At 32.7% G+C, this 17,257-nt stretch overlaps 1 protein-coding gene across 1 annotated transcript in view; it reads left to right on the top strand.

Annotated features, from left to right (window-relative positions):
* Nucleotides 1-7,458: 7,458 nt before the first annotated feature.
* scrt (scratch) overlaps nucleotides 7,459-17,257 on the top strand; it is a 48,919-nt gene continuing 39,120 nt past the window's right edge. The window contains exon 1 of the mRNA XM_088230102.1: nucleotides 7,459-7,743. Within this exon, the coding sequence (XP_088086228.1) occupies nucleotides 7,524-7,743 (220 nt within the window). The 5' untranslated portion in view covers nucleotides 7,459-7,523. The remainder of the gene's footprint in view (nucleotides 7,744-17,257) is intronic.

Below are 17,257 nucleotides of genomic sequence, written 5' to 3'. Positions count from 1 at the left end.
AAAATTAATTTGAATGTAGAATAGAACTTCCAATTTTAATTTTCAAGTCGGGATATTCCTGAGTATCAAAAAATTGAAATTGACTTTCAATGGTTGTGTGTAAACCTCATATCCCTTTTCTCTGCCGGTACTTTAGTCGTAAGATATCTAATAAAAACCCACTTACGAGTATTTTCATCGTAAAATGTTATTTCCATAATACCTTTTAAAACATTCCGAATAGTCCTATAATAACGGTGAAATAGTCGTAAACCGCTCTAAACAAATAAGTAATAAAAATATGGGACCATCGAAATCGGATGGGATTTTAACGCTATTTCTGCCGTTCAATTTGCAATTCCTATGTTAAATTTCCACTCTGTGGCTTCTAATGGCTCTTTATATTGAAGAGGCCTTTCATCTGTACTACGCCAATCGGATTGGACTGATTAAGTTTTTATTGTATGAGTAATTGCGCATTCTAGTCGTAATAATATCTGCGGTCTAAATAACCAGTAGAATAACTCAAGTGACTTAATTTTTATGTTTTATCCGCAAACAATTTTGCACAAACAAATTTAATGTTATTTTAACCAAAATCTTTCTATAAAACTTTAATTTGAAGTAATTAAAATTTACGAACGATTTTGAGTTGAATAGTTTTAGTATGCTGGTAATGTTAACATCGTGCCATTTATTTGCCAACGGTTTAAAAAAACCTTTTACCGAAAACAAATAATAAGTAGCTACGTAATATAATAAATAAATCTAAAATTAAAATCAATCATAAAATATTTATCAATATTGTAAATCAAATTAACAAGCAATATAAAATGTAATAAAAATAAAATAAAATAAAAAGCATAAAAAAAGGAAAACCTTTTATTCAAAGTATCAATAAAAAAGGAGCATAACGGTATCATAATGATTTCCCTGTCCGCACCAAGTGGTGCATGAGACACCGAAATGGTACTCCTATTTCAGCTTACCTTGATCATTTTTATTACATAGTAGGTAAGGCGATCAGTCTTGCGCTTTGGGTGTCCGTCTAGGAACTATGAATAATTGCAGTATAGAACTCTCTTAAAAATCAATATTTTACATCCACCCATCCAGGAATCGAACCTAGGGTCTCAAGCAATTTAAACAAACATCTCCACGTTATCTTCATTGGATATTCTTATTCTGGATTCTTATCTGTGAGCGACCATCGAGTCACGCTCGTCTAGGGTTCCGTTTCTTTTTCACACTAAGAAATGTATTTTTTATCCTTCCGGACACATAAATAAGCATAACATCCGTGAAAAAATAAAGTTATTAAGGCTTTAGATAAAATTATAATATAAAGTTAACATGATTTGCGGTCATGGTCAGCGCGTTTCCTAACCATGCGAGAGGTTTTGGGTTCGATTCCCGACATAGGTGATTTGAAATATTTACCTCAAATACTATTTTCACAGCAAAATATTTCATCGTCCTTGGACTGGTACCCGAAGCGTAAGACTGATCATCTTACCTTGATGTAAAAATGATCAAAATATACTGCGATTAGTGTTCTCATGCAGTGCTCTAAGTACCATTTGGTGTGGAAAGGGAAAAATGAATATAAGCATGATTATTGTGATAAGTAAATAATTTTATAATATTGATAGAATTCTATTTACCTTGTCCATTAAAAAAAAACATAACAAATATGTTTTTATTATTTAAATTCAATTAATTTTTTTTTAATATAAAATAAACATTACAAACATAAATATATTCAATACATGCATATTATAAAAAAAGAAAAAAAATACACGAAAGAGACTCGTGTGAAAGTAACAGGAGAATCCTGCTCCGGAAAACCCCTTCGGATACATGGAACAGATCAATATCCAGAGCGATGTTGTTCAGCATAGCGGTAGCCCTTCCAACAGGCATAACCATAGGCAGGTTGGTTCTGAATATCGGAATATGAAACAATCTTTGCTGACGCTGTCTTAGGTAATTATCAGGAACATACAAACTAAGGTTATCATAATCTCAGAATTATCTATCACACCGCGCAACAATCGATAAAAATGTATAGTCAAATACACATTTCTTCTAATTTCTAAACTGTTGTTGCCAAGAATAATACCCGCACTCTCTCATGTAGAGATATCTCAGAAACTTTTTTTGGATTTTCATAAAAGAGTACTTCAGTTCATATGGCCTCCAAATCATTGAGCAACTCTCGAGTTTACTTTGCATCAAGAAATCGTAAAGAGTTCTCAAAACAAATCCTCAATGCATTACCACTGATTGTCTCTATGTGTTCATGAAATGTCAGAGTGCTCACAAATCTAATGCCCAGATCCTTAACATTAGATGTTCGTATCCGATTCTGGTCATTCATTGTGTAGCGAAGAAAAAAGAAATTTTTGGGCCCTAGTGAAGGACGTGACCGAACACTTGGAAACATTAAACCTAAGTTTGTTTCGCCTTCCCCAAGCAGATATATAAGATACATCCGCTTGGAGAAGACAAGAATCGTCAGAAGTTGTCACCTTTAAGAATAGTTTTATGTCATCCGCAAACAACAGAAAACGCGAGTTCAAAATTACATTTTTAATATTATTAATGAAAATTGAAAACAACAATGGACCCAGGTTAGAGCCTTGCGGGACACCCGAGAGAGTATGGAAACACTGACGCAAATAGACCGTAGGAGACGTATTGGTTTCTGTTTTGGAGGTAGCTCGCCATTAATTTTAACAAACCATCCGAGAAACCGATCTCATGTAGCTTATTTAATAAGACATCATGGTCGACAGTATCAAAGACCTTAGCGAAGTCATTTTATGAACAGTCTACCTGATGTCCGGCATCCACAGCTTTCATGACGTAGTTTGTAAAAAGCATTAAATTGTTTTCAAACAAGCGGCCTTTCCTGAACCCATGTTGTTCATCAATAATAAATGGCTCTACTCGGGAAGTTACGATTCAACAAATGATAATTTCAAATACCTTCGCTGGTGCAGAAAGAACAGCTACAGGTCTGTAATTTTCTACCGATGACTTAAATACACTCTTTTGTATAGGTGTTACTTTTGACGTCTCTCATGTTTTTGGGAAGACCCGCGTATTGAAAGAAAGATTATACAAAAAACAGAGGGCTTTTTTGATCAGTTCCACACAACCTTTTAGGAAGAATGTCGGAATAAAATCTGGTCCGAGAGAATAAGTATAACTTTATTTTGTAATAGTGTCAGCCACATCTTTTTTATTGATATTTTGAACATCAATAAACTGTGCACCGGTCTGTGAACATTGTTAAGTAAATAAAATAAAAACATATAGATAAATTAACAAAGCAAAACTTATTGCCAAAAAAATATTAAAAAGTTGCTTTAAAAATATTTTAAAGGTACGTTGATCAATGCTCATTTAAATCAATGCATGTACACATGTATCTTTGTGTACGAGTATGTATGTATAAATCAATGCATGAAGTACAAAAAAATATACTGAATGAATACGAAAAATTCCTACTGTACATTCACGGAGACTGAACTGCTGTGCACGTACAAACCACGAGCTCACTGCGTGATTTCGCATGATTGGCCCATTTCACACCACGATAAAAATCTACACGGCATGATAAAATACAATACGGTGGATCGATATTTATTATTTTACAATTATTTATTTATTTAAAGCCTGGTAAACGCAATAACCAATACACCACGAGACCGACTAATCTTCACCAATCACATTAGAGTATTCGATAAATTAAAATGATAAAATTATCATAAAAATCTCTTTTGTTAAGTTTTGCTTTATTATTTTAATCGGGTTGTGTTCTTGAGGCTAGTATTTGCGGACTCACGGATCAGAGGTCCGAAGTTCGAACCCCACTTTACCCCAACTTGATTTCATTTTACTAATAGTGAGTTATTTACAACCAAAATTGAAATATTTGGGCAAAATATATGAACGCTACTATTTATTTTTTGAAAATAATTTATTTGCCCAGGCATCCATATTAACTATGGAGTTTTATAAAAAAAATACGAAAAATTTAAATATCATGAAATTTAAATAGGTACAAATCTAATAAATGTCAGTTTACTATAATTTTAACTTGCCGTTTAGATTTAGATGACATGTGTGAAATAGGCTATTCTCAGTCGGGTATCACGCGGCTGGTTTGTTTTTTCGGAAATTCTTGTAACAATTAACAGACTGGTCAGAATACGAAACTTAGTTTGTATCTATCCAAAATATGAAATATGAATGAGAGACCCAATAAACAAATAAATAAAATAAAAATGTCGAAATGCGATTTTCCCGACTTATGTTTTTTTAATTTCATTTGGCCACATTATTATAAAATTTCTCAATACAAAATATCTCAACACGCGTAATTATATTTTTGGGAAGATAAATTGTTGGATGCCAAGTTATTTATAGGACTTTCTTTATATTTGACCGGTGTGAGTAATTACATACCATATTTTTCGTGAGATTTTGAGAAATCAAATCTAGTAGGTACACGTTTACAAAGCTTTAGACAAAACCACTTTGGCAGGAAGTATTCAATACGTACGATATAGTAAACTTATTAATTTATTCTCAATACCACTCTGCATGGTAGACAAAGCAAAGGCAGACCGAAATGAGGATGACAGGGTCTGGAAACTGACATGAGAGAAAATGGACCTGACAAACTAGAGAAGTGCGGCAGGGTGCAGGAAATTGAGACAGGTTCTGGAACAAGCCAGGGTCCACAACAAGCCGTGACGCCACTAGTAATGACGAGAATATATATAGTCAACAGTAAGTCCTTTTGTGTTTTTTCATATGCCAACATTTACAGTTTTTTTACCTACGTTGGCACACATTTTTTTTTGCAGTACACAGTTTCATTACTGCACATTTTTTATGTCCTGAATTGCGAGAAAGTTCCATGTTATATCGGAACTCTTGTCTACAAAAAAATACATAGTTGATATATATTGAGAAAAATCGGAAAATTTACTCAAATAATAAATGGTATAAATTAATATTGTACAACTGTTTAGTAAATTAACTAGTAGGTAGTAATGTAATTGTTTATTTTTGCATTAAAATGTCTGCCTTAAAACCGGTTGTACTTAGTTAGGCAGACTAGACATGATCCAGAAAAATCTATTAGCTAAGTGAATATGTAGCAGATAAAGTAATTGTTATTTTGTTAATAAACTATGAGGATTATTTTTTTTATTATTTATATTATGATACATTGATATGCAAATTCCGTTGTAAAAATTAAATTATTTAAAACATAATGCAGAAACAATAATAAGACCAATGATAGGTCACAAGCCCTGTAAATGCCTAGACTGCCGTATCCCCTTCTCAAAAGTTTTTCCCGTCTTTGTTGAAACAAATTTAGACGAACAAATTACAACAGGGATGGATAATACCTTCAAAAGGGGAATAAGTAAGTCTAAGCATTAACATGGCTTATGGCCTATAATTGGCTGGTTTAAGTGGCCACTTTACTCACTGTGTAACATTCACTATTTTGCCTATATTTAAACATTTATAATTCATTAATTTTTCCATCTGTTGATTCATTCTCAATATGGATGTTCAAACTTAGGCAAAATTGTGTGCAAAGTGGCCATTAAAACTAGCAAATGATACTTCATAGGCCCTGTAAATGCCTAGACTTTCATATTCCTTTCTTTAAGGTATTTTTCATCCCTGTTGTAATTGGTTGATCTTAATGACCCCCGAGGGAGTGAAATCCAGTATTTTGTCTACAAACATTTAGACTTACTCAAATATGGTTATAAATTTAGATAATTTAAATACGTTATTTAATTAGACATGGTCTAGTAAAATTACGATCATGTATCTAAAATTTGTAATTTAACTCCTAATTATAATAATAAAAATACATATATAGTTTTATTCCACTTTTATTTATAATTTTTTACCAGTGACCAGGTTTCGTCGCGACCGACAGCGTCAGACTGGTGGGAGACTAAACAATTTTTTATGTTATATACAAGTACAAGCAGGGGTTGTAAATCATTTTTTTATATAGTTATTGAAATATAAGAGTTTAAATAAATATCATTTAAGTATAAGGTAATTATAATTATATGAATATAAGTTTTGTTTGAATGTATATAATAAAAACTGGTGTAAGATTACAACCCCTGCTTGCACTTGTATATAACATAGAAATTCGTTCAGTCTCCCACCAGTCTGACGACGTCGGTCACGACGAAACCCGGTCACTGGAAAAATTTATAAATAAAAGTGAAATAAAACCATTTACGTATTTTTATTATTATAAATAAAAATGCAGTTACACCAAAAAATGTCGATAGAAAAACTTTATATATTTAATTCTTAGATAATATTTTAAATAAGAACACAACATGTTACTTTAATTCTTGAATAAATAAACTTTTTTTGTTTCAAAAAAGACAAAATGCCATCTGCCATGTTATGTAGTTGGATGCTTCAAAGTATTTAAAAGTTAAAAAAAGTGTACTAATAATACATGGAACATATATAAGATCATGAACGAACAGATTCGTTCTATAATTTGCCAACTTGGGGCGCAGAGATATATCCAAAATACGATAAAGTTTGAATCCAAACAACAGCGCACATCGTATGTCTCTACACACTTTTGTCCCAGTTAGAGACTTATCTTTTGTATCAAGATTCAAAGGCAACGTGTTATTGTTCTCTCTACAAAGGGCAACATAGTAGGGGCGAACATCGGTCCTCACTCGTCTCGCCCATCACTTATGGTAAAAAGGACATTTTTATTCCTTCACGTCGGTCTCTACACGGGTACGCGAACTGTCTCTGTCTGTACCGTTGATGGTAATTCGATCGGAAGACCGTATATTTACATCCGTCGCCACACGTGCCGATTAAATATGTTAATACTTTCTTTATTAAAAAGTAGTTACCGATAGTTTGTCAAGTTTGGCGTGCGAGCGGACGAGAAGTTCGCTGATTTATCATATCGGGTCGTCTAACTTTTACGAACATTATCTCCTAAAACAATAAGTATTCTTCGCGAAGGAACAAATCCTCGCGAGCTTTCCATATTTGAAAAGTTTCCCGCACGATTAGAAGAGCGCGGCGCGCGGCGCGGGGCGCGGGGCGGAGAGCAGCGCGCGGAGAGACGGGGCGCGCGACGCGCCACCTCCGCCGCGAGGTGTAATTTCATTAAGGGAATCAAAGTAAAACTTGGCAAAGGAAAACAATTTGCGTAAGGAATGCAACAATTTAAGTAGAATCAATCGATGTGTGCGGTGCCACTGTGTGTGGTCGCGGGCGGGCGGGGAGGGGGCGTGGCGGGGCGGGGCGAGTTGCGCGCGCGGCTCCCCTCCGCTCTCCGAGGGTATATAAGGCTCCGCCGAGGGGAAGGCGCCTCAAAGCCGCATAGGGGTGACGACGGCAACGTTTTAGTTTTCCGACCGGGGGGGCCGCTCTCTTGATCTCTCGCTCTATTTTTCTACGGTGTGTGAAGTTCCCCGATGCGCTGAGCCCACCGCCGCGCCATGCCGCGCTGCCTGATGGCCAAGAAGTGGAAGGCCTACCCGTGGCCGGAGCGCGCGGAGGACGAGGAGGAGATCGACGTGGTGGGGGTGGACGCGGCGGCGGGCGGCGCGGCGGCGAGCGGCGCGGCGGGCGGCGCGGCGGGCGGCGCGGCCGGCGGCGCGCGCTGGGGCCCTGCCAGCCCCGCGGCGGCCGACCCGCCCCCTTCCATCCTCTACAACGGTGAGTCCATCCTGTTGATCTCTTAACTCTCCTCCTTGTTGATCCCACCTGTACCTGCACCTGTCACTTGTTGACACGATCCAACAACCCCAAATCCAAGTCTAAATGTTTACAAATCTCTAATATCTAGACACCTTTTGATGTTTCTGAAGAGCTTTCCATTCCGTGCCGAATTCTGTAATCGTGTCTTGGAAAAACTATTTGTCAATTATTTTATATATAGTCGTTTTGGCAACAGATGCCTTAACTAGTTGATCATAGAACCACTGGTTGATGATGTGACATCAAAGTTCTTACAAATCATAAAGGTTTTTTTTATACTTTGTGCTTATTCTAGTTGAGACCAGTCAGATCAGCAAAATTTATAATTTTTTTTAAATATTTTTACTTTTCCAAAAAAAAATATCATGATGGTTTATAATTTTTTTCGTCTCTGCCGACAAGTCTTATAAATATACCTTTTAAGTCTTTTGAAATATTATTTTGGTGTTAATTATAAAAATAAATATCGAATATAAATTGTTTTGATAAAAATAAAAGTTAGAATTTTGAAATAGGTACTTTTCAAGTGTTTAATTTTAGAAAAAAAAAATCTAATAATTTCCTTCCTTAGCACTTGTTCCTTTATTCCTCACCTTCTTCTCATTAAATACTTTTATTAAATGATTGCTTTAAGTACACATATGAATTATATGCTTATTATTTTTTATTATTATTATAAACCGTCAACCATTTAACGCTCAACCAACAACATATTAAATTAATGACTTTTTTTTTTTAAATTGAAGCAATATTTTTTTTATTTTTAAATCATAATTTCAAGTTAGTTTTATAAGATTTACTGAATTTTAATAAATATTTACTTAATTTAAGACATTCTTTACTATCCGGAGTCATATAAAATTATTCAAAAATATTTTTTTTGGTTTAAGGAAAAATTATTTTAACATTTTTTTTTTGGATCAAGGAAAAAATATTTAAACATTTCTTAAATATCCAAACCTATATTGCTATTATTCATTTTTTGATTGAATTATTATTAAACTAACTCTTTATTAACAAATCTCATAGGCCTGGAATTATAATTTTATTACAAGTTAAATGTATTTTTAATTATTTCATCTTATTACTTTTAAAAATTTATTACTTTGTAAATTTTATTCGTTATTTCATTTATTGTATCATAATTATTTTATTTATATTACAAATGCATTGATTTACTTAATTTAAATGAAAACTAATAATAAAATGACAAAATGAAAACTTTGTTATTCGTTTTGCACATTAAGTTTATTCTAAAAAATAACACAACTATTGTTTCGGGACAGAACTACTTCTATCCAAACTAATGTTTGTATGAACGGGTGATAAAAAACGTAATTTCCATCGTTGGAATGCTCTCCCGAAACTGTAGTTGCGTAAAGTTAATAGAATGAACTTGTTTGTGTAACACAAAATACAAAGTTTTATGGTACAATAATATATCATGACCCGTTACGAAGTGAATACGAGTACCGATTTAATAAATAGCTTATATATTTTTTAATAGTGTTTTAGTTTAAAGTAAACAAAAAATGTGATTTTTCACCATATTTTACTTAATGCGGCCGCCATACAAAATATTAAAAAATATTTGAAAACACAATTTCATATACATGCGTTGAATTTTTAATTAACAAGAAAAAAATAATAAAAAAATATTTGATACATAAAAGTAAGCATATCTGTTGCTTTCATCGGCAATTTATTAAAGGAAATGAACATAGCGACACTTCATTTATAAGTAAAGAACAAATTAAATAGAAAAAACACAACACATAATTTAAAGAGTTGTTAAAGATATGAATATGTTGATAGTTTGAAAATACCGCATAGCGCATGAAGTATGCACCATATCAGTTATAAAGCTAACTCGAAAGATGAACAATTAGATACCATTTCTGAATACAAAACTGGGTTCGAATACGGAAAACAAAATTTGGGATATTGCCAAAAATGTGCGGGAAACACTGAAATATCGGGGGGTGTATTCGCGACGCACCATACCAGGCTTGGTGCAATGCGGTGGTGCAATTTCAATCGTATAATGCCTAATGATATACAAGCCAATGAGTAAATTACACACAAGAGATATTTCCTTAGATCCACACCTAAAAGGCCCGAAATTTCTCATACGTACAACTCAAAATTTACAAATAAAACAAGTAGCATAAATTGAGGCGTCAAAAAATCAGCGTTGTTGAAATTAGTAGTTAAAAATCCTTTTTTTTCCTTTTTGACTTATTTTTATATATTTTCCCTAATGCGGTTTAAAAAACAATAAATCTGCCTCGTGGTGTAATGGTCAGCGCGTTTGCCTACCATGCAAGAGGTCTTGAGTTCGATTCCCCACATGGTTGACATGAAACATTTAATCAAAAAAAAATCACACTAGAATATTTCATAATTCCTGAACTGGTACCTGAAGCGTAAGACTGATCAGCTTTCCTTCATGAATAAAAAAAGATCGAGATACGCTGCGATCGGTGTACCAATACAGTGCCCTATGCACCATTAGGTGCGGAAAAGGAATAATGGTGATGATGAGTTTTATAAATTAAATGCACCTTAAAATTGGCAGGCTAGTATATTAGTATGCCTTTTATTGTTTTACAGGCGTTAAAAATTATTTTAAATAAATTAAATACATTAAGAGCGTTTTTACCTGCAAAAACACATAAGTAAGGGGCGTTTTATGTAAATCAGACTTGTTTGAAAAATAATGTATCTATACTCAATTTAAATTTATTTGCTTAAAATCTAGGTATGTTAGTCCCGATAATTGCTGAATCCTCATTAAAAGCGAGAATCATTAGATCGTGTTTCATTAAACTTTATGATTATACCTAATAGTTGAAGAAGGAGTAATGTGAAATAGGGATGAATTCCTAACCGCATTCGAACAACCTACCCTGCGCGACTCGGCAGAGGCGCGCGGTTACTTTCAAATCAAATGAGAATATAGTATCATTGAAATCAGGAATTTCCTATTTTTTTTACTTATTTTTTTTTAGATAATATTTTTGGTTCACAAAATATTCGCGTTTCTTAGAACTAACATTTGCAGCTTTCAATGAAACCATCGCCTTTAGTACACCTCAGTACATATCGAGATTTTACTGATAGAATGCATTAAGCCATTAAAACTAGTTCCAAGATAATCGCATTAAAAGCTTTTTCATTCATTGAACGCAATTTTTCTGTCAATTCTTTGGAAGAGTAATCTTTATTCTAGGCATTGCATAAAATTTGAAATCAACAACCTTCACCTATATTTAATATGTAGTCAATTTGTCTGATTTTGTTTTTTCCAGTATTCTTCTGTCTAGTGTTCTAATTTTTTAAAAATTGATATTTATGGTCATTATTTTTCTTTCTTTAACAACCAGTCAAACATTTAAATAGAATCTTTACTGCAGAGGATAGAACACGGGAGCCCATTTTTTGTCAATTTGAAGTTTAAATTGCAAAAATCATAGCAATTAGGTATATTATACGTGGAAAAAACACTGATTTTAATTTTTTTCAATACAAATATCACCAGTAGTCCCAGATACGCTATGATTATTATTACTACTAGTATTATCGGCCTCGTCTCATTTTTGTCGGCCTCGTAGTGTAATGGTCAACGCGATTGTCTACCATGCGAGAGGTTTCGGGCTTAATTCCCGACATGGTTGATGTGAAATATTTATTTAAAAGGGTGTTTTCTCACTAGAATATTTCATAGTCCCTGGACTGGTCTCTGAATCATGAGACTGTGATCATTTTACCTTCATGTAACAAAAATGATCAAGATACGCTGCGATTGGTGTCCCAATGCAGTGCCCTATGCACCATTAGATGCGAAAAGGGAATGAAGAAGATTATCAAAATAGTCATTATTTTACGTTGAAAGTTCTTCATAGATTGAAATTATCTTATTTTGTATAAAATATGTTTTGGAAATCAGACAATGTTAATAAATAAACTGTGGGTTATCCTTTAAGGTTCAAAAATAAATTTAATAAAATTACATTTTGGAAAACGAGAAAAGAATGTTGTGGTATTCAAAGAGTTACTGACGTTACGACACATTTTTTGACTTTTTTTAAAACGTCTTGAAATAATGTATTTAAAATTGAAAATATTATGGTGCATATATATTTTTTAAAGTAAGTTCTAGCGATATCTCACGTCATTGGCTCACATCATTGTCAATAAAAAATAAAGTAAGCCCGCGTGTGTCTCAGCGTCTTTTATTAAATTCATCGGTAGGTGCGCCACTGCCACGCGGGCGCGGTACTATCGCGATAATATTATCACCCTTAGTATCTCCAAAACGGATACAATAGCTATTTGTAAGTTAACGGGGTTTATCCCGGGCTGGCCAAGCCTGGTTTCGGCACAAAATTATCATTCCTACCTCTGCCATTACTAACTCGTTATGCCTTGGATTTACACGAATACCAATGCAACGCTTTCCCTCGAACATACCTGAAAATAAACGTTATTCGTTCTATTGTATTCTTAACTAGGAGGAACTTTGAAATTCTTCCGAACAACGTTCCGTAATGTGATTATTTTGATTAGAGAATTCGCCTTTAGCTTTGCTTAAATAAACGTATACTAAAGAGCTTTTGAAATATTTTGTTTCAATTTATAATACTAAAAATAAGATCAAATTTGTATTTATTGCAGTTTTACGGCTGTAATCTGGTAAAACGAACGCAAAATGAGGAAATCATACGATAGAGCCATTCAAAAACGAATGTTTTTTTTTAAAAGCGCAATAATAAAAAAATAAGATTTGAATAAAACAATATTTTTGAAAAAAAAATAAGATTTGAATAAAACAATATTTCTGTTAAAAAATATACTTTAAAGTTTTATGTAACTAAAATATAATTACTTTTAGACAGGCAGATTATGCCATTTTAAATTTAGACTAAACTTAGGTGTCTGAAATCTCGATAAAGACTAAGTCTTGAACAATTTTTTTTTGAAATGATTTAAAGATAATAAATTAAACATGAAAGTAGCTGAAGTCAAATTTAATTTTTTTGATTTAAAAAAAAAAATACAAGCATTTAAAATCACATACATTTTGTGACATTTTCTTTTATTTTTACGTCAGATTTTGCCTTTGGTAATACTTAAAAAAAATCAAATTTATTGAAATATTTTAGTAAAAACCTTTTTTAATAGAATTGTTCTCCCATTATTTTCAAGCAGATAATTCTGGTTGTAATATTTAATTTAAAACAACATCTTATTAACGTTTTTATGACCTCCATACCGGCCCTGACCGAAAACGATAAGGGCAGGTCTGAAAGTCATATTATCTTTAAATTATTACATCAAATTTTTGTTCAATACTTTTAACCGTATGCAGAGACAAAACTCAAGGTGAGGAAAGTACATTCTATTGTCTTCACCTTCGGGTTATTCTCTGCATTTGGAATTAGAATGTACTTTCCTCACCTTAAGTTTTGTCTCTGCATACGGGTATAAGTCTTTATTGAGATTCCAGATACCCAAATTTAGTCTAAATTTGAAATGGCGTAATCTGCCGGTCTAAAAATAATTATATATTAGTTAGATAAAATTTTCAAGTATTACTTTTAGCAGCAATACCTTTAAAAATATTGTTTTTATCTAATTTACGTTTTTTTTATTTTTTTCTGTTGCGCGATTTAAAAAAAACATTCGTTTTAAAATGGCAAAATCGTATGATTTCTTGATTTGTGTTCGTTTTACCAGACTACAGCCTTAAGTGGTTGTTAAATATAAAATTCTTTAAAAAATATTTTTATATTATCTCGGTACCGGTGGACGAAAAATAGAGTACTGTGTGTAAAAAAGAACAGAAACCCGGACAAAAGGTTTCGACTCGATGGCTGATCTCGGGTGAATTTCAATTAAGATGCCTACTAATTATAACAATGTATACATAAAATATTTTTCATTATTACAATGATGAATATAATAAAGAAATTATATTATTTTTCAAACAGAATAGTATTTCCACAAAAAGGGAAAAACGTCGAAAATACATTTGTATAGCATACAAGTATGGCGCGGTAACGTAATACGTGCCGTTTGTCCAATGAGGCGCGGAACGTCTCGTTTTCAGTTAATTCAAAATAGACAATTTTTCCAAACATAATTTTTCGTTTATAAATAACAATAATATAAAAAGGCCCTACATATTTATGAATAAAATCGATTCCTGTTATAAAATAACAATTTCACGGTCAAACAATAGCCTTGACACCAATAAAAATAATATTGCTTAGATTTTAAAACAAAATTATTTACATAATATGCATATCTAGTGCATAATATTCAAGGGGTCAAAAAGCCATGTGTTGTTTGTTTTTATACTTATGTTACGACACATACAATTTTGATGAGTTGAATATTTCTTATGTAGGAGAATAAATCGATGCTAACTGACAGAATGCATTAAGTCAACAGTCTTTTATATTTCCTTTATTTTTAAATATGGGTGCAAAATGTTGGTTTCAAATGTTATGTTATGTCAAAAATAAAATAAAATAAAATTGTCGGAGAAATAATGCGTTGAAAGAATACAAGAGCTTTACATGCAATTATCTCGGAACTTGTTTTTATGACTTCATGCATTCTGTCGGTAAAGCCTCTGAATAAAATTTTGACCGATTTTTAATTATCTTATTCATTATAAATGCTTATTCAAATTATATAATCAAACTGAAAACGGTGATAAACAAGCGACTAACGCATAATGTATGTAATAATCACATTATATTTTGTCGTTTTAAAGCAAACGAACAGTCAACCTTCTGCAAACTAGATATGAAAATATAAATATACATTCGATGATAAAATTTTATTTAAATCCTAATTTTCTGTGTCTATGCGGATGAAGAATACTATTTTTGAAGTCCTGGAACGCGGACGCGGAATATTAATTTTAAAGTCAGTTTTACTCTGCGACATAACATTATTCCTGTACTCTGGCACTAGAAGCGTACAACTAATCACCATACATTATATGTATCAAAATGATTCAAATACCTACGCTGCAATTGAGCAATTGTGCAGTACCATATGCACTCAATGGTGCGATTAGGGAAACGATGATGATAATAATGATGACGATATGTTTATTTTTTGGGTTTGTTCCGACGTTTCGGCTACGATTGCAGGAGCCATCTCTATACTCTCATATCTACCATATATACAGAATGTTACTGAAAGGATAGCCAAAGTTGCTGAAGAAACATAATATTGGAACAACGTTTGGGACTGTGGAAAAAATAAAGAACCATTTATTTAACCCAAAAGATAAGAATCCCCTAGAAACGGAAGCTGTTTATAAACTAAGTTGCCAAGGATGTGATAAAGTGTACATAAGACAAAGAAAGGGATTGACAAACACAATAGAGCGTGTAAACTTGGGCACCCTGACAAATCTGCAATAGCGGAACACTTTATAGACACCGGACATTTTTTCACCTTTGAACCGAAAATTTGACATAAACCCAGTAAATACAGTGCACGAATAATAAAAGAGGAAATTGAAATACACCGACACCAAAATAACATAAACTAAGACGACAGCTTAAATTAAACTCAACATGGTTCCCAGCTACATACTACAAAAACTAATAGAAATGTGCCTACTGTCGACTGCAACACGGTACAAATTACCAGTAATTAAACACATACTTTTTTCTGCAAAACACTCAGTTTACCCTGAAGATGGCTCCTGCAATAGTTGCCGAAACGTCGGAACAAATCTAACGTACACGGTAGCACCCAAAAGAGAAACAAATTGATAACAGTGACCGTGAAAACCTTCGCACCTATATTATAATGATGAGTTTATATTTTTTCCCTTTTTACTTTTTAACTACTTTTTTTTATTTTGAATCTTGAAACAGGGCACACATAAGCATATTATTTTTCTGCTCTAATGACAACAACGTACATATGTGCATTTTATTTTTAAGTTGTTAAACACATATTCCTGACTATTTTGTTTGAAATGTATTTTTATTTTTCATTCATAAATGTTTTGTTCACTATCGTATCATATTTATAAAAAATACTTATTAGTTTAGTTAGTTTTTTTTTTATTTTGTCATTGTATTAAGTTACATAAATATAACTGAAATTGGTCTTTCAATTTGATTTATTTGTAAACATTGTTTATTTTTGCTTTAGTGGATGTTGTTTTCATTTAATAAATAAATCAATACAACGGATACCGACATTTTGCCATTATTCCGACTTATTGAGCTACATACAATGCAAAATATATTGTGTATGTGTTTATTTAATTCAGATTCATTCCAAAGAGATTATTTGTAAAAGATCGGAGAATATTATGAAATGTGTCGATTTCGTTTAATTATTAATTATATTACGAATTTTAAGTGTAGCATTTAAAAAATATGTACCAAATTACTAATAGCTGGAAACGACGGCCGAACTATAAAACACATCTACTTTATTAGAGCTAACTGGAGTAATATGGAACATAAAGTCTATTACCTTTTACGAAATCCTTCACAAATGGAGTGGGGCTGATTTGAGGACAACCAATTGCTTCTTTTTATGGGATGGGATGTAACTTTATCAGCAGCGCTCAGTCCGGAGCTAAAATAAAAGGCTTCTTTCAGAAGTGGGATTAAACCATTCGATTGTCGCCACTCGAACGGTATAGGGGGCTATAACATTGATTAATTGCGGGAAATGTCGCCCATTCAATGAAAAACTACTTTTAATTTGATGTACAGATGTTAACAAATGCGCAATAAACTTTTTTTAATACAAATTTGCATAGTAAAATGCAACAATTGCGCATTTTTTTAGATAAACATTATCACCATCCCCTTATCCATACCAGATGGTGCATAACGCACTGCATTGGAATACCAAATGCGACGTGTCTCGATCCTTTACAAAATAGTCAAAAACAACTAACATATAACAACAGACAGAGACGAGAATATAGAAGTCAAGGCATCCACAGGGCTTATGACCGGTCATTGGATAATTTAAGTAGCCACTATACATACTATGCAACATTCACCATTCTGCCAATGTTTGAATATCAGATGAATCTCACCCGCTATAAAAAAGGTTTAAGCTCTTTAACTCCAAAACGTCAACAGATGGAAGAGTCGAAAAAATAAGATGTTTAAATATAGGCAGAATTGTAAATTTTACACGGTGATTAAAGTGGCCAATTAAACCAGCCAATTTCAGGTCATAATCCCTTTGGATGCCTAGACTAATATATTCTCTTCTGTAAAATGTTCTTCATGTTTTTTTGTGATTATTAACCAGCTTATTATGAATCCAGCCTTTGTCTGCGAAAATGTATTTAAACTCAAACATTGTTGAACAACAACTAGAAGAAAAATTATAGACCTTTTTAATTTATTCAAAATTATAAATTCAATATGGGATTGCCCTGAACTATTATCTCTCATCAACTTCA

This window comes from Micrasema longulum, unplaced genomic scaffold, assembly GCF_059751315.1.
Source record: "Micrasema longulum isolate JH-2025_06_02 unplaced genomic scaffold, ASM5975131v1 h1tg000730l, whole genome shotgun sequence".
In the NCBI taxonomy this organism is placed as follows: domain Eukaryota; kingdom Metazoa; phylum Arthropoda; class Insecta; order Trichoptera; family Brachycentridae; genus Micrasema; species Micrasema longulum.
This window is presented reverse-complemented; position numbering and strand designations above follow the sequence as displayed.